A 22,873-nucleotide genomic window follows, 5' to 3' on the forward strand; every position below is an offset into this window, starting at 1 on the left:
GTCAGAACAGTTATCTGTTCGTCTTCACTCAAAGCATGAGTCACTTTCGTTACAGATTTGTGATCAACGAAATTACAGAGCTGAGTGTTATAGAAAAAAATACGTATCGTAGAAATTAAATACTATAGGGTTACGATTTGTAAGGTTTTATCATCATCCAATAAGCCAAGTAATTGCAATATAATACTTTGATTTGCAAATATAGAATTTATTCCTGTTTAATATTTACACTTTTGTCTAGCATCAGCTCATAACATAACTGGAATTAAGGAGAACAACGCATGACACACTTTCACAGAAAGTGAGAGTATATGCATTCGACATTTTTACTCAATTGTCAATCTGCTGGAGTTCTTATGTGATATAGCTTTTTGTCTTCATCAGATATTTGAATTGGAGCACCAGACATTGCATCTCTGCCCTCCATGCTTTTGGGAAACGCGATAACATCTCTTATGCTTGTGGCATTGCATAACATTGCAATATAGCGATCTAAACCTTGAATGAGGAATAAAACTGTTAAGCTTCATAGAATTTGAAATGACACTTATCAATCCACCAGTATCAAAGCGTTCAATGAAAACATACCAAGAGCAATTCCTCCGTGAGGTGGAGCTCCGCTATCAAGAGCTTCGAGTAAATGTGACATCTGACATGTGTCAATCCCCAAAATCTCCAGTACTTGTTTTTGTAAAAGAGAATTGTGTATTCTTATTGATCCTCCACCAATCTCCCAGCCGTTTGATACCAAATCGTAATGTAAACCGCGCACCTGAAGGAAATGTAATTGAATAATGCTTTATATAAGAAAATGAGATAGATTCATATGAAAATTGCGATAAGGTAAATATCGCGTAGTCATTTTGGTTACTGAAACCTTTAATGGATCTGTTGCCAGTAAGTGTAAATCCTCAGGATGTGGCTGGGTAAATGGGTGGTGTGTTGTCCTGATGCCATTTTCGTTATCTTCTTTTGAGAATAAGGGGAAGTCCACAATCCATAGCCACTTGAAACCTGGCGCTCTAAGGGTTACTCCTTTTGACTCCAGTATATTCGTGTAGAGAATCAGCAGTTTGCCGAGAACTTCTTGCTGAAACCGTGAACTACATTTTTAATACAATCGAGTTGAAGTGTATGGAAGCACAATAACTAACAAGGATTTTCCTTAAGTTTTTACTTCTAAATGATACTCACTACATCTGGCTTTTGTCCAACGGATAAGAACAGCATATCACCGTTGTGTAAATTCAACCTATTCTCGATACTATCCACCACATCGTTTGAAAGTAGAGTAGTCAGTCCACTTTTCCACGAACTTTCAGTAATCTTCACTTGCAGTAATTTAGCTTGAGGAAATTCTCTCTTTGAAATATCATCAAACTGCGCTTTGGTGGAGTTACTAAAGTTTTTCTAAAATTGTACTAAACTATAGCACCAAATAGTTTCAAGATAGTTACGGTGTACAGAAAATAATCCTACTTACACTTTCTTTTGGAAACACCACTGCGTACGCTCCGAAATTATCATTGTATTCGATCCCAGTTTTGGTCGTTAATGCGATTGAAGTTTTCACTATGTCTGTTACGTTTTGAAGCTTTGTCCAGAAATATATAAATGTACAGTTGATTTTCATTATTAGTCAAATCGCGAAGAGAGTTTAGATTCTTCCATCTCACCTTATAAGGTAATCTTGCATCTGGTTTATCTGTACCATACAATTCCATTGCATCGTCATACCTCATTTGCTCAAACGGTGTACTGATCTCGCCAAGTTCTTCTAACCAAGACTCTACTAGCAGATCTTCCGTCAGCATCATTATGCTTTCGCGGTCAACAAAAGACATCTCAATATCTAGCTGCAATGGTACAAGTGATGAGCAATACTAACAAGTATCGCTTCAAGAATGATAGATTTGCCAACTTGATTTGTAAAGACATAATTATACCTGAGTGAACTCGGGCTGTCTGTCCATTCTTCCGGCCTCATCTCTATAACATCGAGCAATTTGAAAATAACGATCTATCCCACCAACCATAAGCAACTGCTTAAATTGTTGCGGACTTTGAACAAGAGAATAAAATTTACCAGGATTCCGTGTAGGGACAATAAATTCTTGTGCTCCCTAAAACAGGTGAGGAGAAACCTTGCTGAATGTTAATAATTTATAATTCTTAATAAAATTAGAACTATGGCCTTTTCATTGTAAGATTTTATTTGATGGTACATAATCAATAAAAATTTACCCCCGGGGTCCGACGAAAAAGTGTGGGTGTCTCAATATCCACAAAGTTACATTTGTTGATTAGAAATTCCCTCATTCTCATGAGGACTTTAGACCTGATTCGCAAGTTTCTCTGCATTTCTGGGAATCTTAAATCCAAGTATCTGTACTGCATTCTTAGTGATTCCTTAGCTTTGATAAACTGTCGAATGGGGAATGGCAGTTGTGTTTTGGACGGATTCAAAATCTCAAGGTGTTCCACCGAAATCTCTATTTCACCAGTAGCCATATTTTTATTCACTTGACTATTCGGACGAGGGTTTACAGTGCCAATTACCCTTATTACTGTCTCGTAAGATATGCCTTCAATCGTTTTGGTTAGATCTGTTCTCTGTAGTAAGATTCTGTTAACTTTACAAATTGAAAATATCAGAAAGTCTTGAATTTTAACTTAACAAATCTAGTTGTATTACCTCGTCTGGTACTATTAGCTGTGTAGATCCACAGTTATCCCTGAGGGTAATGAACTTGTTCATTCTTTGAAACTCCATCCATCCGCAGAGCTCAACTTTTTCACCGACATTGGCAACTGTTAGTTGACCACAGTTGTGCGTTCTGTGAGAATATTTATCACGCTTAATCGTAGCTTCTGGTAACGTGGTAGAGGCCTTATTAACTGGTACATAACTGAACGGTGCACTCGATGAGGAAATACCACTGGATACCTAATGGAAAGGAATTCAATAGGTGAAAATATTGCAAACGATATATAGTATGAGGTAATTAAATGTTCAGTTCTCATAAAATTGCATTTACTGAAATACAAACTTGCCATTGATAGCTTGGCTCCAAGAATCTGTTGAAAACCTTTTAGAAATCTTCTAGAGCAGATGTTCAACAGTATTTTACCTGGCCTATGCATTTTGTCATCGCAATACACGCACCGGCGACTGAAGGTTACTAGAGGCAGCCAAAGGCGACAGCCAGCTAAACCGGGCACTTTAAAGCTGATGTAAAAAGGCGTGGAATTGTCAGGAGAGCTTCGGTACAGAAGATTCCTATCGTTACCGACCAATTACCATTGCACGCACCCACGGTGCAACTTAAAAACAGGTGGGAAAGCAGCATAAACTTACATGTAATAACTAAGTATTTTTATTAAGTAACTAACTGCTATTCGTTAAAGTATCAAATACAATAATATTTTCATACTTGAACTAGTCATTATATAATGTATCGAAACCAACTTTCTTACCATAGTTACCATGTACCGTAAGTAAAATGAAAAATCTTTTGTTATTACAATACATGTTATTGCAAAGTCATACAATAACTTATTAAAAAAATTCATTTATCGCAACAAGAAATGTCGTTGTAACACCTCCCTGCTTAAAATGTTGGATGGAGAATCAGGTCATATTGAAATATTTCACTGTTTTTGTGTCCGGTCACCTATTCGAATTCCATTATACTTTTGAAATTTTCCTTCAATATTCTGACTTTGCTTCGATAGTTTTACCATTGAAAATGTAATGGCAATTCAGCTACTGGTATTCATGCGCTCGGAATGAAACGATATCAGTCCAGATTAACTTTTCGAACAAAGTATTTCGGGGGATATAGAAAACCGTTAACAGAATTCATGCAGGAATTTGTAAATAACGAATAATTTAAAATTCGTAATACACAATTTTTATTCTCAAATACATCATGTTTCTGTATAATACTCAAAAATACACAAACAATCACTAGATAATGGATCGTTGAAAGAATCGGACATACGCATGATCAGATGCATTTATGACAAATCCCATCTTCATTACTTACATTGAATTTTGAAATTCTTTTGAAAAGAAGCCACAGATAGTACTGGCAGATTATAAAGGCGAATTTTATCGCATGACTTTTGATATAATGGTAAATGATAAATATATGAACGTGTGGCTTAATATTATACATATACTAGGTTACAAAACATATTTCCTAATTGTTATAACACATTTGCGTTACTAAAACGCTTGGTAACGTAGTCAATCTAACGCGTACAGTAATCTTATACCATTTCTCAAGTATAATGCTACTCAAGATTGATACGTTGATAGGCAGGTAAAATCTATTCGATAGTATTGGCAGATATACTATTATAATAACCGAAACAGGCCAACCGATCTCGTGCCCCTGTTGCGTGATAGTAAAATTACATCTTTGGCACAATAAATACGCTATCGAGCAGTCCGTTTATAAGCCGGTATTAATATAACACTATCATCAATTATCGAAATCAATTCTCAGTGTGCTTTAGTTCGATTGTATGTAAATTTTTCAACACATTCTATTGGGAAAAACGTACACTAGAAATTATTGACTCGATTATTCGAAGTACTTTCGTTTGTTCTGTAAGAACGGTTTCAGCTTGGACCCGAAATTTACACACAACGACATAAAAGTTTACGGAAACACTGGTATGTATCAAAAATCTAATCGCCTAATTTTCAGTCACCTTCAAACCAGCATTAGTTTCAATCCAACATTAGGTATCTAATTCTAATCATTCCAATTACGTGTACAGTAAAGTATTGAACATGATTTAAATTTAATATTATCAGGCACAATACATATCACCTGAGATCGCAATTCGATTAGGATGTAGTTATATATAACATCGGCTTAACAGAGCGTCATAATTGAGATCCTACAATGTATACAATGTACATGCGAGTTATATGTGTATAATTAAGAATCTTTAAACTAAAAAAATGAGTCAAATATTTACCTATCTAACCATAAGGTGGATAAACTTTATCAATATTCAGCGACGGTACGCATACAGTTTGGTTTAAACGAAGTCGTAACATTATTTACGATTCAATTAGTCTATAAGTCTCGTTAGATTATGCACCTAACATTAATGTCAAATCTATCTGCTTGTCACATTTTAATGTGTGTACCTAACTAAATGTAAGAATAAAAATAAGTTTGCCATTGAATTGCTTGGAGCCGTCCAGCAAACTTTGACATCATCAATAAAGGAAATCTAGTTTCCTCATAAGCAGTAATAAAATTCGATTCTTTATATACTCTGACGCTAAGCAGTTAAGTTGCTGGCTATTATTGGCGGAGATCCAGAGGCTGCTATGTGCAGAGGTGATCGCATTCGGTGGAATCTGAGTAGCTCCGCAACTGTGACTGCAACTCGTACGACACCACGACCACCTTCCAATACATCGCTAGCACAGCATACCAAGTTCTGCAAAATATTGAAAACCCACAATTACCCATTAGGAATGGCTTATAAAACTGATTAGTTAAGATAAAATATGAGATGCACATGGCAGTTTTAAAAAGAAATATTTTTTGACAGAGCTCACCACCGAGGTTTTTTTGGAAACTCATGCACTCATGGTGTATAATCATTTAGTTATTGAAAACTGATATTCCGTATAAAAAGAATATTTTATTTTAAAATGACGATATTACAAGGATATATTTTGGTTACACATTACGAGATGGTACACTAGGTTGGTACATGATAAGCGAAGAAGAGAGAAAAAAATATTCGACCATCCGTTTGTATCAGACATGTAAGAAGGAAGATAAAATATCCTGTGAGATATGATCCTGAACAAATTGAAAGAATTAAAACTTTACAATCCAAAAATCACTTTTTCGTGAAATATGTGATCCATCTGCATTTTGAGATCGTGTTTTATAGTCAGACTGAAAATACAAAATTTGATTTGAAGAATCGGAAACCTATTTAAATTTTTTTTTTCATTCTCAGACTTAAAACACAAATGTTACGAAATACTATGTTTATATTAAACGTCACACGCTCAGTATCAAGAAGATTATATGCAGTTCAGATCTTTTTGATATTATTAGACTTGTTCTTGCACTGCTTTAGCGCAGGTCTGATAACTGTGCAGCATCGAAGTGAATAAAACTGGTATACGATAAAACGAGGGATGGAATATTTTTATAGTGCAATCGGTAAAATCGATCGAAAAGTTGCATTTTCCAAGCTTAATGACGTTATATAGTACACATATAGTGCTGTGATTACCAGTACACATATTCTTATAATCCTCAAAAGTTTCTTCAACAGCAAAAGTAGCGAATAATTTGAGATTGTCGAATATTTGCTGTAATGAATAATCACGTGCACTGTATACCACGCACATAAGTATGTAGATTGCATGTAAACCACACAGTCATTTACTTATGATATCGCAAATTACATAGTTTTCGAGCAGAATCTTGTGAATGTATATTACAGATGTACAATTGCTCAGGTTGACCCTCAAACGAGTAACGTGTGAAAATCGTAATAATCGTCTCAGAATCAACCTCCGCAAACATACATGGACAAATCTTTCACAGGTAACAATGTAATTGAAATAATGTAGATTAGTAGAAAAAAAAATTCATTTGAAAAATAGAATTCATGCTGTGTAGTAGTGGTTCAAATTGATTTACACCATTATTTCAATCAACCACTTTATCTTCCAACTTCGGACCAATCATCACATATACTTATACAAAATAATTTTTTTCAATAAATAAATAATGATTGAAAACTGGTTTATATCATACAATAATAAATTAAGAACCAATGCATAACAATTAAAAGCAAACGCTTAAGCTTCTAGTAAAAAACCAAGCACCAATTAGATTAATTAAATGATGTACAATAACGAATATTAATAATAACGGAATGATTTCGCTTCCACATCATACAACAAAGACGTTAAATTAGTCAACTACTTCCTTCCGATAAAAATTTATATCGTCAGCTGAGAGCAACAACATCCCATCTCAGGTTTTGGTTCAACAAAACCTCAGCTCAAAATGTCGTTCAAAAATGTCGGCTATCGTCGGAAATCACTTTGGAAACACGATGTTATCCAACGAAATTCTAAGATGGGATATTGTTGCTCCAAGCCGACGATATCAGAATAAAAACTATACTTCAAATCCAGTCTTTTAGCATATCAATATTCGTACCCGGGCGGATGCCCAATTTTATTAATACTGATTTTATAATTAAAACGCAGGATATAGACATCCGGTATATACATTACAAACAAACTTTCACATCAGACCAATGTACAAATTAGTTGAATCGAGCTTCAATTTTAGGAGGGAAGTTATAAAAATAAGAACAAACACGATTTGCGTTTTTGTTCAAATATCCATATGCCTAATGATAATCAAATCCATTAAAGATAAACTCACTCTGCAAAAATACAAAATGCATTTTCAAAATTTGAAAGAAATAACAAAACCAAGATTGTTCAAAAATGAAAATAAAATAATACTATTTATTATCCACCTATTCCCTGCGAAAAATCGGTTGCCATTCAGCTTGGCCATATCATGACTAGATAGAATGTATCATTGAGACTAGAGGGTGAAACTTTGAATGGCAACAGTTCACTTAGATTTCAAAATATAATGATGCCTGCGAGCAGATGAGATTATTGCAATGAATGCTATGTAGCAAATATTATGAAAAGTTATTACAGTAGCATTGAAAATAAATAATTGGTAATTCCTACCTGAATTACAAAAGATTCCTGTGAAATAGTATAAATAAAGTTCGCTAATTTGTACGTACTTATTACAGTATAATCTAATACAATATATGTATGTAAATTTACGTTGTTGCGAGTTCAAGGACAAATTTAAATGCTAGTATCAAAAGTTGACGTCAATTCCAAACTTGTACCCAATAAGATAGAAGCACGTGTCAGAATAACCATTTGGTATGGAACTTACACGTGGAGAGATTTCGCCTTTGAATCGAACCTTCATAATAAATTGATTGATTGATTAATATTAAATATAACACGTGTTAATACTCGTGCTACGCGTATGAATTTTACACGTAGGTATACGATTACATTTGGCGCGCATCTATGAAAATAAATTAGCAACAGCAGGAACGCGGTGACCCTGCTCTGCTGTGCCCTGCCGTCTATGTTGGGCTAAACTGCTTGAGAACTGTTCGTCCTGTAAATGTTACTGACATATGTCGAATAATTTAAACCGCAAAACCTTATGAATATTTTCTGATATGTTCGAAGAAACGAAAACTCAATTGATAGTTACATATACATCTGCTTATTTTTGGAAGAAATTATAATCGTTCACGGGCCAATCAATTCTCGAGAGCCTCGGCATTTTGGTCGACTACACTAGGAATATCTAACTTCAAAGGCATGTTTAATGTTACAAAGCTAGGTTAATTGGAACACGCACAAGATATTTTCTTACAAAAGTGTTTATACATATTGCCAATAATGCGATATAATCAGCCATCTCTTATTTTTTCATCCTTGATGCGTATTAAGTAATAATTAAGCACCGTTCTGATATACATGTCCACATTGCATTTAAGCGCGATCTGTTATATCCTACAATCTATGCAGCGAATGTTAATGGCTAAGAATTACAGCTGTTGCAGCAAAATTATAAAAGGTCCGTCAACTGTTCGGGAATTAACCTTCCTACTCAGGGATTGGAAAAATATATAGTAGCATCAGAGTAGTAATAAACGTGGCAAAAAGCATCGAGGAGAGGACGCTGTCCTGAATCGTACGAGATGAACCTGCAGGTTCTTCGAAGCCCTCTAATTCAACAAGCGCTGATACTAGACGCCCGAGAGCCTCCAGCCCATAGGCATCCATGTAACCCACGTCCATGATCGCGTCCGCGTCCAACAACACCTCCTGCAACCAACAACCACACTAGTCAGTCCCAGTTTTTCACCTTCCAGACTTTTCATTCCCGTTTAAATCTACATCTCATAACAGTCCGTATTTCTTTTCATTAATATCTTCGTAAATTTCGTTATAGCCTCTAGCATCCATCTAACAATAATTCAACGAACAATTTCATTTCATCTTTTTACCCACTGTATTCAGTAAATCATAATAACTTTTGACAGCTTTTTTTCCCTCTCTTTACAGTTACTGTTTTAATGACTAACTAACTCGGACATTTTCGATTAAGTATGACTTCTAAAAAAGCATCATTGTTACGACCTATCAGACACAAAAGCAAATATCATCCATTGCATGCAGCTAACACGTCTTCCTGCTTTCACGCGTTGTCAAATATTAATCTTCACGTATTTTCAAGAAAATAAATGACATCGTTGTATTGTCAGTTACATTCTTGTACTGGGGAATGTAGAGAAGTAGGGACTGACTAGTAGTTGTTGGATTTGCACGTTTTTCACTGAGAAAATTCAAATGACTAATTTCTTCACCATTACCGACGCATTCACATAATCAGGCATGAAAAAGCTAAAGTAATACAACCCATTACACCTTATCAATAATATGAGGTGGTGCCGATTAATGTTTTCATGATCCTTAGTATTTAAATCAATTAAATCTACCTCTCACTCACCATGCAAATATTTACTACATATTTAATACAAGAAATGAGCACGACGAGTGAATAACTTGTCAATAAACGTGCATTCAAGTTTTCAAAAATTGCCTGATAACTTGGTATCTACGCCTACAGATAAAACGAAGCTATTATATAGGTCTATTGATTACAAAATACCTTTATGATACACCGAATGACTATTTAGGTGAGAGCTGTATTGATATGTACAACATTATTGTGCTGTATTTAGATAAAAAACGTGATAGGAGAATAAGAAATATGATCCCTTCTATAAGGCACAGGGTAATTTTTGTAAGCATAATAACATTTACTAATGCATGCGGGATATGTATCCTCGATATCAAATTTTATAATTTCGTGACACTTATCCTATAATCACTCTGAAATGTATATTTCGTACCTCGTCTACTCCGATCTTTCTGCACGCTTCAAGAAAGTTGTCAACGTTCCGCCTACATCTCGCCATTGTCAGTTTCGGCTATATAAATCACAGTGATCAGTCGAATAGAACAAATTATATGGAAAGCAGCATATGAAAAATCCTCACTTAAGCCTAAATATTTTCATCATACCGTGTATAAGATTGTAAACTTACCACAGCAGGAGAAGGAACATGAATACTGGCTACAGAACGAGGTCTAACGTGGTTTGCCAGATGACACAGAACAACACCGTCGGTCAAAGCTGGCGCCAGATCTTCCGGAAGAGCCATCTTCAGTCTTGTCTCTATGTGCTGCATCAAAGGCAAAGTGACATTTAAACGTTAGGCACTTTGAACAGTCACCAACAGTGATTTCTCTGCAGATTCATACAATTGGGCCTAAAACTTACACTTCGAAGCTGTTCAATCAAATCTGCCTCCTCTTTGGCTCGTTCGAATTCTCTGCGCATTGTAAATGAATATTTTTCAGGCATGTTACTATTCCATGTGACAGACCGTGTTGATTTAGGACTTCCACTACTTCTATTTGGACTCTTGTTACCTAAAGCAGAAAAAAGTTTTTCGATTGTTTTGAAGAGGTAACTAAAATATTCGTAGAAAAATTGTTTTTACAAAAGTTGTGTAAAAAAATTAACTACCATCCACGTATCCTATAGCAGTTTTGACGAGTCTTGGCGCATGACTTGGGCTAGAATTTATCGACGAAATACTAGTGGAAGTTTTTATAGGTGAGTTAGGCTTTCTGTAAGTTTGCTCACTGAGTTTTCCGTTTTTGTTGTTATACTCGTTATTGCTACCACCATTGAAAATGCCTGCATTTTGATAATTGATACGGGACGGTGGTACTTTCTGTACCGGCCTTTTCAGTGAATTTTCATCAGTGAATATTTGCTTAGACTGAGAATTATCTTTGGCTTGATTAGCATCTGATGCTTCGTTGCCATGGGATTCATTCGCAGATTCATTGCCTGGTGGTGTAATCTGCTTGGATAGCCTGTACACGCTAGGCCCTTCGTTCACCCTCTGCTGTCTCAAAGCCTCTTTGTATTCCCTTAAAAAAATCGAACATACAATTACTACCAATGGTTATTTCACCAGAATTTAATAATTATACATCACATAAAAATATAAAAAAGAGAAAACAACAAGAGAAAATGAATAACAGAACTGAAAGAGAAAAACAAAATTGTTGCAGCACCGAACTTGGGTCTCAGAAGAAAGAGCGTTACCTGTATGTTTGAATGTGATTCAAAGGCCTCTTTTCATCTCCGTTGACCTGTAGCGAATTGTTGACTGTTGTTTGAATAGGTTGTATAGATTGCGGGGTGCCAAGGGGTGGTTCGTGTGTGATTTGGGTCAATGGAACACTTTCCAAGTAGCTGAAAAAACACTCTCAATAGCATCTCTCATGCACGCATGCAAGTTACGCAGCACAATTTTACGTCCTTGGCACTGTTATTAGTAATTTAAAATACTAAATATTCACACTGGATGTAATTACAAATAAAGAGCAACCGGGACGTCGAACTGTCGCGTTTTTCAATAATCAAAAGAAAAAAAAACCACAGAGAGAATATTGAAATTGAAAATTCAATAAAAAAACATACCCTGATATGGTAGAAGCACTTGGACAATTAGCTCCTATTATTCTCCGCGGATCACCACAGTTATCAGATGTGCTTCTTTCCAGCTTCCGCTTCTCGAGTTGGTCGTGCAGTATCATTGCCTGGAAGAATAAATTTCACGATGAAACAAAAATGTTTAGATGTGTAAAATCTTCGCAAATTTGTATTCAACAACGCGTAAACGATACAATAGTCGGATCCATCGCAAAAGTAACGAAAAATCTAATCAAACTTTATCTACCTTTCCTAGTTCATCCTCCAGCGAGGTGTGCTCCCCCGGCGATATCGTGCTGGGTGTCGAAGTACCACTGCATGAGCCATTGATTACTGCTGGTTCCCGAGCAGGCAGAGCGATGGACAGCGGTGAGCATTCTTGACGCCAAGGTCCGCGAACGTCGCCCTCGTGGACCTGGGGAATGAGAAGGAACTGAAAATACGTTTGAAAAATAAGCTGAATCGTAGACTCGCGTCTCTTGGACGAAAACTAAATGGAAACAATCAATACAAGGACACCAACCCCAGGGTGGATTTCCTGCGACCATCGTTTGTCAACCCCGTCGCTTGTGCTGTACCCGCTGTCGACGTTGTGGCGTCTGTGGGACCTTATGTCAAGGGTGGCGTGTCCGCGGGCCTCCAAGGGAATGCGTCGAGCCCTTCCGCCCCTCGCACGCTCGTGCTTCACGGCCTGTCTCTCAAGGTACTTGAAGATATGAATACGACCGCGGGTGCATAACTGTAATGTAATGAATAACTTTGTGAGCAGAGAACGAGACGGAATTATATGAAATAACGTGGTTGTCGACCTACCGAAGCGGGCGGCGAAGTCAGAGGGTTTTCCATCAGCTTGAGGTCAATGAGGCTCTTCATTTTCCTGAGCTCGTTAGGTAGCACAGATATTCGGTTTCCACTGACGTCGAGCTTCACCAGCCGAAGGTACGTGAGCTCTATGAAACATTAAGGCAAACAGAAATACCTTGTTAAACGATTATATTTACGTATACGTTTATATATTTCGACTAATTCTTACCTATTGGTAGCTGCACCAAAAGATTACTCCTCAAGTCGAGGCTCCTGAGCCTTGGCAAATCTCCGATCCGCGGTGGAAGAGTAGATATCTCATTGCACCCGGCGTCGAGTTCAGCCAGCGCTGACATCCTGCCAAGTTCTTCGGGAAGGGAAACCAGCCGATTGTGAGCGACGAGTAAAGTTTGAAGCGGAAGGCGACACACTTCCCGCGGAAGGGTGGTGAGTTGATTACGACTGTACGGGAGATAAGATTGATTGTTTTTATTTTTTTAATTTTTACAAGCTCAATCCTTGTTCAACTATAATTCATGCACGCCATTCGTGTGTGTGATCGTTAAATCACCTCAGGTCAAGGTAGGCTAGGGACTGGAGCATGACGACGGTGTCGGGAATGACACGAATCGCATTGTGGTAGAGTTGAAGTTTCTCCAGAAAAGGGTACTCGGTTACTTCTTCAGGCAATTCCGCGAACCGATTTTTCGACAAATCTGCAACAGAAACGAATGCATACTTTTAAGACTCCGTATATCTGATGTTGGAATACATTTTAATGTCGACGAAAAACCCACGTCTGTATCGAATAGTATGATAGTTTTCGATATGTTCGAAGAATATTCAATCTGCACGATGAATGACTGGTTCAAGATAGATTGGAAAAGAATTTAATTCATTTGGCTTGTGCAGGCCACTTCCATAATAGTTGTTTGCGTGCTTCCATACCGATAGTCCTCGTGGATTTATTGTTCTATCGCGAGTAAAATTCGCAGTCATAGATCACGTTCAAGTTCGAACTATAAATACGTCAAACTGTAATATAGCTACCAGCTCAAGTTTTCGGTCGGGGTCGATCCAGAAGTTGCAAAATTTATTGCTAGCATTATTACACGCGATACGATGACAATTTCTTGTATTTTACTTTGTTTTACAAGGTAAAAATAATTTCTTAAACATGACGGGATATCTTTGACCACGACAAATAATTAGCGTGAGTAGATTTTCCGATCAAACGCGAAAGCACCAAATAGGAAAAAAATGATGGAACTTTTACACTGGCACCACGCAAGTTCTTTAGATCTATAAGTTCGTCGTACCAACTCGATGAATAACATTTAGGACAGTATTCATACTACCCCAAGAATAATGAAATATTGAAAATGTTAATCATATAGCTGGCGAACACGTAGAATGAAAATTAGTTGTACATGACGAAGAAAACAGTGTTTCTTCTAAAAACAAGATCATTTTAGGAGAAAGACAGCAAACATTGACGGAGAGAAGTTTTTACATTAAAAAATTAGAGACAACAAGTTTGCTATCTTATTGTAAAGCGTGGGACGAGAAAGAAAAAAAGTCAACCTAGAATGACTGCACGACTCGATGTTCTAAAATGTTAAAAAGTATAGACTGAGCGTGGAAATCCTCCATTAGCCCGTAGCAGTATTCGACATACAGCTTCAAGTACTCGTCGAGCTACCTGTTCCTGGCGCATAGTGTACGTACTACCATACGTATGCATTTGCACACCCTAAGTGCACATACACCTGAATCCACACCGTATATAAAAGTGCGGGGCGTAGGTAGGAACACAACCGTGCAAGATAATGATTCCTGAAGCATTTACACCGACGGGCAGTCCCTAGTTTCCCCGTAGCAACAACAGCTGCGTTGGAAAAGGGCACGGAGTTGGCCGGGACGAGGAAGTGTGTATTCGTGAATGGGGCGTGCGAGCCACGTGCCCGTCTCCGAAGGGTGGCTCGCAACTCAGCTGCTGCCGGCGCCGAACGCCCTGATCAATACGCTCCTGCGGGTCTCGGGGATCCTTCTTACGCTTGGCACGCGTAGAAACGAAACGAAGGGAGAGACCTGGAGAACTGGGAGTGAAGAGGAGAGAGAGGAAGGTTGGATGAAGAAAGAAGCAAGAAGAATAGGGTGCAGAGATGGCTTGATTCGATAATCGATTGATTGCAATCTCCTCGAAGCGTCCGGTCACCGCGACCTCGGGTTAATTGCGTTAATAAAGCAGGCCAATTAGCGGCCAAGGTGAAAACACCGTCCTCTACCTGCGATACGTACAACCTCGACGGCGTGATTGTTGCAGCATCCACGTCATGCACACGATGCTGTAATATATATAATAAGAACACGTTGCAACATGGTTGAATTTAGGGCAGTCTTCGAACGAACTGCAGTAGCTGAATTTCCGTCATTAGCGTACAGCAGGTTGAACCTACCAATCGCGCAAGTACGGTAATAACCGATGACGTGATTTTGAAAAAATGAATTGACCGTTATATAACATTGTCGACGCTCGTCTAAATATAGGTACACTCATTGAGAAAATCTGAAAATGATATTCCGACGACACGAGTAAAATCCCAAGATAACACAACAGAGGATTATTTTTACTGGTCATAAATATAACCATATGTATTTTCATTTCCAGGACTTGCACCGGGCACCCTACACGTTTCCCCTCGTTTGGAAGGGGATAATCCGGAGTTCGCCCCAAGGTCGAGGTCCTTGGCGTGCACTAGCCGATCGATAGGGCACACCAAGTGCACATGCGAGGGTGTGCTAGCAAAGACGAGGAGGAGGATGAGGACTTGCAATGCTTATCGAACGATGTCGTTGCGACTAAAAGAGCGTGATATTATAATAGGTGAAATATCGGAGTGCGGACATTGAAGTAAGTATCGCGAATCGGTAAGTGCGTAAAACATACAAAATTAGCGTGGGAAACACGTTCCGTGATCATCACTTTCGCTATGTCTACTCAAATGGAACTGCCATATATGTATAATAGACTCTCTGCGCCAACTGTCGCGTCATTTTTATTCCTTTCCTGCTTTGCACGGTGCGCAGCAGGGTGGATGCCCGGTTCATATTGGGTCACTGAACCCCGACTTCACCGAGTTTCTCAACAGTACATAGTAAACACAATATAATTTCAAATAGTTATTGTAATTATATTAATTATCAAGGGCCGTCTACGCTCGTCGTCAATATAATCAAAGTAACGATAAAGAACGAGATTGGCGTCGGTTGCTGCCGCTTCTGCTGAGATTTAACTTTGTTCGAACCACCCACGGGATTCCGATACAGCGATTACAGTTGCAAAGGGGGTATGGATAGAGCCTCGCTGTCGAAGCGAAAACCTGGGTGCCATTACACGCCGCTGTACAACTCTACATAAGCCGGTGTACACACATGGATACACAAATGTCTGCTGATTCGAGCCTCGTGTCTTTGAGAGATGACGAGACCATCAAAGCGATATTGTATATTGCAAATTCATGACGCGACAAAAGCATCATTTTTTATGTAGATCAGAGGATCATCGTCGTGCAAAATTCAATTTATCGTCCAAATTACTTATTGCGGTAAGTCATACCGGCTGTATAACCGATTCATATTAATCTCGTGCAAATCTTAATATCGTATTTAACGATTATTTTTCTGAATTAAGAATTTACAGCACGAAGGACAACTCCTCCTGGGTCATTGATGTACTCCGGGCCAATAGCTGCTGATTTTGCATGCAGGTCGCGTCGAGCTGGCGCGTCCGTACCGGAAGTGGCTGCTACGGTCTTGCGACACAGAGGCGCGAGGCGACCCAAGGATAACGTAAAGTCAAGTCGAGTAAACCGCAAAAGACAGTTTACATCGCCTGTGCGGGAGTCAAGCCGGGAAAAGCAGGCATGCAAGCAACTGTACCGGGGAGTGCGAACAAAATTTTCGTTGTGGAAAATGACGATAAATCAAAATCCTGTCGCATGGAGCGAGCGAAAATGATTCCAGGAGTTGGCATATTACTCATGATATTATACGATGAACGTGACGTTGCTCTGCGGGGTTCTGACTGGGTCATCGAACGATTAAGGTTAATTAAGTCGTTTCTCGTAACTACTTAGTTTGTTTTGTAGTTGCATGGGCTAGTCGTATGTTCTACGTCATGTTCTGGGTGCAACCAGATGATGAACAACGACGCGACGTCATTTTCGCCGGGTTCGTTAATTTTAGAAAATCTCTGTAATATTGATCTGTGCTTCCTGCAAATGCAACAGTGACCAATTTCTATGCTGTGGAAGCGGTAGGACTAGCGATGAAAAACATGGCAAGATTTTTGTGGAAATCTTATTCCGTTGGCGGAACAAAGAAAACAATGAAAATGAAATAATAATAACGCAAGGCCCTTGCCCGTTTATATATCACCGCGCATGTGTTAGGTGCTTGACGTTAACGTCAAACACGTGCGGCGAGAGAGGCTGAGTCTTATAAGTGAAAAGAAGATATTGACGGCTGGAGAGAAGAGAGTGAGAGGTCGACGATGCCGAGCGAGAAGAGGCCTAGAGAAGCGATTCCTCGGGATTTATATCAATGTATTTGCCGCTCGTGCTGCAGGCGAGAGAAGAAACGCATATTCGATTTTGGCCACAAGAGTGTTTTACCTCCGCCGGGTATCGAAACTTGACTCGCGCACATTCTTTACGAGAGAAACAAAGTGGCGGCTTCGTCGCACACCATAAGCTGTCACCTAATCGTTACTGTTGTATCATCGATCGAACTGTGATATTATTGGCATCAGCGAGGTTACTCGGCTTCATGAGCACGAGAAGTTGCGATTATCAGTGCTATATATTTGAACGAAGGGAGTGCCATTCCATCAGACTAAACACGAAAATCGATGTGCCTACCAATTACCACTTCGTTAATTAAATGGTTGCGTGTATCGGGCTTTCAAAGCATGTCGTAAACTTATCGCAAGCTCCACCTTTTTTTCATCGATGTCTCAAATATTGATACGGCTTATACAATTCACAGACAGCTCGGTGTGATGCACCTCCATAAAGGATCAATTGATTTTACGTGAGATACGAATGTATCTCGTGTCATATATACACAGATATTACGTAAATGAAATGAGCCAAATACACGAATGTGAGTTTTTTTGCCTCATGCCTCAGTCAGTATGTGAATGAATTATTTTTCTCCCGTCTTACACCGAGACACTATCTCTTGCACGATTATTTCTTGTCGAAGAATAATACAATTTGGTAACATAATTAAAGCGAAATTCGACACGACAAAGGATAAAAGTATACCTCGACACAATTATACAGTTAACACGTATCCGGATACATTACACCGGCAGCAAGGCCATAGAAATGACAAGTCTACACGTAAGAAAAGAGATGGAAGAACGGAAACTTCCTCCTCCGTAATGAAACTCGATTAGCGCGAATCGACCACCGTCCCGTCGCAGAAACATTTATACATAATCCCACAGGGTTCGGCCAGCGACACCCCCCAAGCAATTGCTCTCTCCGTAGTGCCTCTAATATTCTTGTAACGTAATATACGATTTCTCGCTTGAATTCGGAGCTGGAGCGAGCAAAGTCGGAGGAGTCCCTGATCCTCATCGCAGGGCGAGGAGCCCTACCAGCGGGGTAAGGCGCCGGGCTCTAATTATAACCCGTGGCGTAAAGTAAAACGACCGCGTCAACGTATCTTGAGATCGAGCCGTCTAGGTATCGCGTGCGTTGCAGCAGGAGAATGCCCACGCGTGGACACCGGACTTGCGATCGCACGCTCGTGCACCTCAAGTGGTAGGTAGACAGCCAGACTGCGTGTACTTACAACTCCAGTTATTAACCCCCGAGGCAACACGCACGTGTACCTGCGTCCACCGACGGATCTCCTGTCTATTCCTGTGGGGCCGGGCCACCGGTCGTCGGAGAGAAAGCGAACGACGAACGCCAGGACATCCGGTCGTCCGATTCCCAAACGGTCGTATAATGTCTTCCACCGTCATCGTGAGCGATATCCAAAGCTTGATATGTAGACGTTGCGCCCAGTGACGTCAGCTCCCGTGGATAATACAACACTTGCATTGTAGTAATGTTTAGTGTCGAATGCGTGTGTGTGTGTGGTCATCGCGCGGCTTTATACGCAGCTTGTGTATGTATATAATACGCATACGTCATATCGAGTATTACACTAGGGATTATGAATGTGCTGTATTGTACCCACCAGGTGCAAGAGCGGAGTATTAAAATACGATTGTTTGTTATGTGCTCGGTGGAAAGAAACCTATTGATTTGTTTTATTCTTTGAATCACAAGTAGGTCTGGAAGTTGCTTTTCAAAGTCAGAGAAAGGTTTTATTATACAATGGTCAACAATATCTTGCTCCTACCACATCGCACACTATTTTCGTAACTTACACAATGGTTTTCGTACTCACTGAAACGGAAATATCTTCTCTACAATTGGATGTGCGTCGAGAAAGTTATCTTTATTATATCGTTTGAAATATTAAAATACGAATTTTAATTTCATTACAACTAATGGTGAACGCAAACTACGGAAAATGACTTCGCACAGACTCTGTAAAATTTTTCCATGATACGAAATATCGATGCTTTGGGAGGTAACGCGGTTCGATTTGAGCACAAGGAATTCATCGCTCCGCCCCGATGGACGTCTCACAAGAAAAGCCGCAACACGGCATTATGGAATATCGACCTAATGTGTCGTTTGGCCTCCTCCCCTGCAGCTGCTGCTCCGGCTACCGTACACACCGTACCATCATGCTATCTTTAGAAGCGGAGGACGCGGACGAACCCCGCCTACGGAGAAGTCGCAACGATTTCTCCTTCGCAATACTATCAGGATGCGCGGAACGAGAGCTTCCAGTGAACAAGTGAAGAGGATATAGTAAGCATGCAGCGTCACCACGAGATATTCGCGAAGCAGCGACAGCCTTCCCATGGGAAATTCCCGAGCGAGATATACCTCGGGGAACAAATACTTTACTGCAATTCACGAGGGTCTAACATCGTCGCAGGGAAAATATAATCTATTCCATATAGATACGAATACAGATATCGTCCATATCTAGCATACATGCGCAATATGGAATTTTTTCACGAAGGACAGATTTACATACATAGACTACTATGTTCAACATACATACGTATAACATACGTAAATACAATCGTTCTTCCTGCAGGCATAAAAGTTTAAGTATTTCTGAGTGACTGCGACAAGCCTATAACGTATGTTCCGTCATTCTCATTATCATCCATTATCTGCATGACTACAATTATATACGTTTGTCCGTTACATGAGACAAAGGATACAGAAAAGGTGTAGATAAAATCACAACTGACGAGCTACATGAGTAGCGGAGCAGAATTGTGGTTTAGTGCAAATGGAAGTTGTACGATGTAAGAATCTTTGCTTATTAAGATATGACAAGGTGGAATTAATTGAAATACTCGTCAACGCCAATTGTATATAACAAGTAGAACCGCGCGCTGGGTCATGTTGAATGGATGTTAAACTTTTAAAACGCATTTGTCGTACGACATCTACCACGTCACGCTGCCAGAAACGCTGAGTAATTTAGGGGCGCAATGACACCCTCGTCGTAGCTAAGGGGGAAGCCGACGATCTAATCAGAAGAAGGAAATGAGGGGTACAACTTCGTTATGCAACCCCCGCAGGTCAGTTTCTCGGGAAGGAAATGAATTCCGGGAAGACCGGCGTAAAATAGTATAATATAAGATGAAGTAGAAACGACGAGTGCAAATTGGTCGGTGTGTGTGTGTGTGCGACTGCAGATTGCGGAGTGCCTGCGGCATTGTAAAAATAACAATTCTCCTCATACACGTAATAGGGGCGAATAAAAATTCTGCGCATCTTGGCAAACCGACCCACAAGTAATGCCAAGGCGGCTATAGCTGAGGTTGGAAAATCTCTCAGCCCCTCTCCGCAAAAAGCACTCGAGAGTACATACATACCGAAGTGGTAAACGTGGCGTACTTTACGCTTTTACCTCGGCGTACCCTAAAGCGCCTGCTAGCAACACAATAATAAACCGGAAAATAGGACGGAGCAGGAAGAATGGCGGCTAGGTTTCCACGCATTGGTGTACTACGAAGGAAACGCGTGCGTTAGCCATACGCGAGCAGAAACCACTGGAGAATGAAATATAATAACGTTCCATTTACGCGAGGTGAAATGGTCCAGAAGGGGAGAGCCTCTCGATGTACGGACCTCGATCAATCCGATGAAAAACCGCAAGCAGAACCATGATCAAGATTGCCTGCGGCGCTCGAAATAGTACAAGAAATTCAGAATCAGGTATATGTTTTGTGCTTAGAGGCTATACAACACTTTATCGTGCCAACTTTCAAGTTAGCAAATATAAATACAGAAACAGTGGAAAGACCTGTAACGGTAAACGTAATGGGGGGGAAAAATAAACACTTCCCTTCTCTCTCTTTCCCTCTTCACATACTGCCTAAGGGGACCTGTCCCAGGGATTAATGAAGCATCTGTCCATCTTTCTTGTGTCGTTCAATTGGAATTACGCAATTCGTATCTGCAATGTAATAGGAGAATGTAGGCTTCGTATTGCCAGGAGTTCTACTGACCGTTATAGGAACAAGGTATCAGAACCCTCGACTGTTTAATCACTCCGAGATTGTGACTGATTGGAACATTCTTGGTAGCATATCGAGGTTTACTGGGAAAAGATAAAGACCGAAACGTTATAGATGTCGACGCAGCCCATATCGGAATCACCATCGAATGAGTGGTGCTCCGGTTATCAGGTGCGATACTGATCTTCCGTTCTCTTCGTTCACACCTGTGCAACGGGCGTATCGGAATAGACAGGAGAACAGGAGCAGTTTTGCATTCCTGCACGTTTTACAGTTAAGTGCCTCGGAGAAAGAAGAAAGAAGAAACAACGAAACGAATGCCTCCTGCGAGAATTCATCGTTATCCGCCCGTTCAAAGTCCTGTACGGAACAAACATGCACTCCACGAGTATGTTTGTCGCGGCACAGCAAACCTATGTATGTGCACACAAAGGGACCGACAGAACTTTGTTATTTAATGTTGAATAAATGAAGAAATAAATAGGTATGTACGTCGATTACATCAACAAGGACCGTAGGGAGAAGGGTCGCCTCGCCGCGTTCTTCTGTAGACTTTCTCTAGTAAGACGGCGATGACGACTGAAATACACAATATAAACTATTGCAAATCTAAATGCACGCCGTAATCGGTCCTCGTCTCGTACCGAAGCAACGTGATGCGCATACGTATTTAATAATTCAATCACATTAACGCTCTCCCCGGTATCGCGTTACCGAGGAATAAGCAAACCTGACGAGTTGCGTCAACTGTAATAACTTTTTTTTCCAATAAATTGTTTTCGAGTTAAAGCTACTTTTCGATGGGAAGCTCGCGTTATATTTTCCTGGAAGCTTATCATCACTTTTACGGTCCGGAAATTAGTACCATGCTAGAGACGTAAAGATAGCCAGGAACCTTTGTTACAAGAATAGGAAAATGTCAAAGAGGGGAAAGTACGATACGTCAAGCTTGCGTACATAGATTTTTTCTTTCACGCTTTTTAAAATCTCAGTTAAAATTATGTCTGCAATGAGATGTGATAAGTGGCTGTAATTGTTGATGGAAGACAAAGGGTGCAGGACGAATAATTGGCGTAACAATAAACGGAAAAGCATGGGCGTGACGTAAACAAATCTGACGAGTTACGGAAGCAAAAATCAACGCAATAAGGAGAAATTTAAAATTTAATTTACGAGATACGGTGAACAGAGGTCAACAAAACGCTCAGACATCTGTGCATAACCGTTTGTCTATACCACCGGCGATCGAAGACGGAAGGGAGGGAAACAACAATCGTTCGACATACCAGCGGTAACGGTGTCGCAAAGGTTGTACTTGACGCCGGTTTTCGGAAACTCCTTCAGTTTTCGACCACTCAGTTTTAGCTCGCCGCTGAGGTGCGCCTCTTCTAAAATCCGCTCCAACGAACGGGTTAACTGTTTTTGTATATGACCACTCATGTTGGACGCGACCATCGCCATGTTACATGGTCCGGGGGACTGGACGCACACTAAATCTCACGAGTCCACCGAATCAACACAACTGTCGTACCTTGACCCTTAACAGACGACGGACTCGGGTCGACTGAAGCTAGCTGCGAGAGCAATCCCCACCCCCTGTCTCACCACGAATAAACAGAGGCTAGACGCGACACTCGTGAAAAAAAATAAATAAATTTGCTGTCTAACTATACAATTGGACTAAAAG

General features: G+C 39.9%; 2 protein-coding genes across 10 annotated transcripts; both read right to left on the bottom strand.

The window, feature by feature from the left end:
• Window positions 1-187: 187 nt before the first annotated feature.
• LOC107217702 (aspartate--tRNA ligase, mitochondrial) lies at window positions 188-3,241 on the bottom strand. Of its 4 annotated transcripts, none has more exons than XM_015655334.2 (10): window positions 3,132-3,241; window positions 2,696-2,947; window positions 2,245-2,613; window positions 1,947-2,123; window positions 1,677-1,856; window positions 1,484-1,594; window positions 1,195-1,410; window positions 878-1,090; window positions 589-772; window positions 188-498 (listed from the first exon to the last, which is right to left on the bottom strand). In XM_015655334.2, exons 1-10 carry the CDS (start codon window positions 3,150-3,152, stop codon window positions 338-340), a joined length of 1,884 nt encoding a protein of 627 aa, XP_015510820.1. In that variant the 5' UTR covers window positions 3,153-3,241; the 3' UTR covers window positions 188-337. The 4 variants fall into 4 exon arrangements, with proteins under 4 accessions (XP_015510820.1, XP_015510819.1, XP_046586958.1 ...); XM_015655333.2 differs by having other exon boundaries at window positions 3,055-3,231; XM_046731002.1 differs by lacking the exon at window positions 3,132-3,241 and having other exon boundaries at window positions 2,245-2,633; window positions 2,696-2,835.
• Window positions 3,242-3,898: 657 nt separating this feature from the next.
• On the bottom strand, window positions 3,899-22,759 carry LOC107217717 (leucine-rich repeat and calponin homology domain-containing protein). Of its 6 annotated transcripts, none has more exons than XM_046731001.1 (14): window positions 22,473-22,759; window positions 13,081-13,225; window positions 12,739-12,971; window positions 12,519-12,655; window positions 12,229-12,444; window positions 11,953-12,138; window positions 11,694-11,812; window positions 11,316-11,465; window positions 10,725-11,137; window positions 10,476-10,627; window positions 10,240-10,377; window positions 10,045-10,122; window positions 8,833-8,953; window positions 5,319-5,469 (listed from the first exon to the last, which is right to left on the bottom strand). In XM_046731001.1, the coding sequence occupies exons 1-14, from the start codon at window positions 22,645-22,647 to the stop codon at window positions 5,450-5,452; spliced, it is 2,283 nt and encodes a 760-aa protein (XP_046586957.1). In that variant the 5' UTR covers window positions 22,648-22,759; the 3' UTR covers window positions 5,319-5,449. The 6 variants fall into 6 exon arrangements, with proteins under 6 accessions (XP_046586955.1, XP_046586957.1, XP_046586956.1 ...); XM_046731000.1 differs by having other exon boundaries at window positions 8,824-8,953; XM_046730998.1 differs by having other exon boundaries at window positions 5,334-5,469; window positions 8,728-8,953.
• Between the last annotated feature and the right edge of the window lie 114 nt (window positions 22,760-22,873).

This window comes from Neodiprion lecontei, chromosome 2 (genome assembly GCF_021901455.1).
Source record: "Neodiprion lecontei isolate iyNeoLeco1 chromosome 2, iyNeoLeco1.1, whole genome shotgun sequence".
NCBI classification, from domain to species: Eukaryota; Metazoa; Arthropoda; class Insecta; order Hymenoptera; family Diprionidae; genus Neodiprion; species Neodiprion lecontei.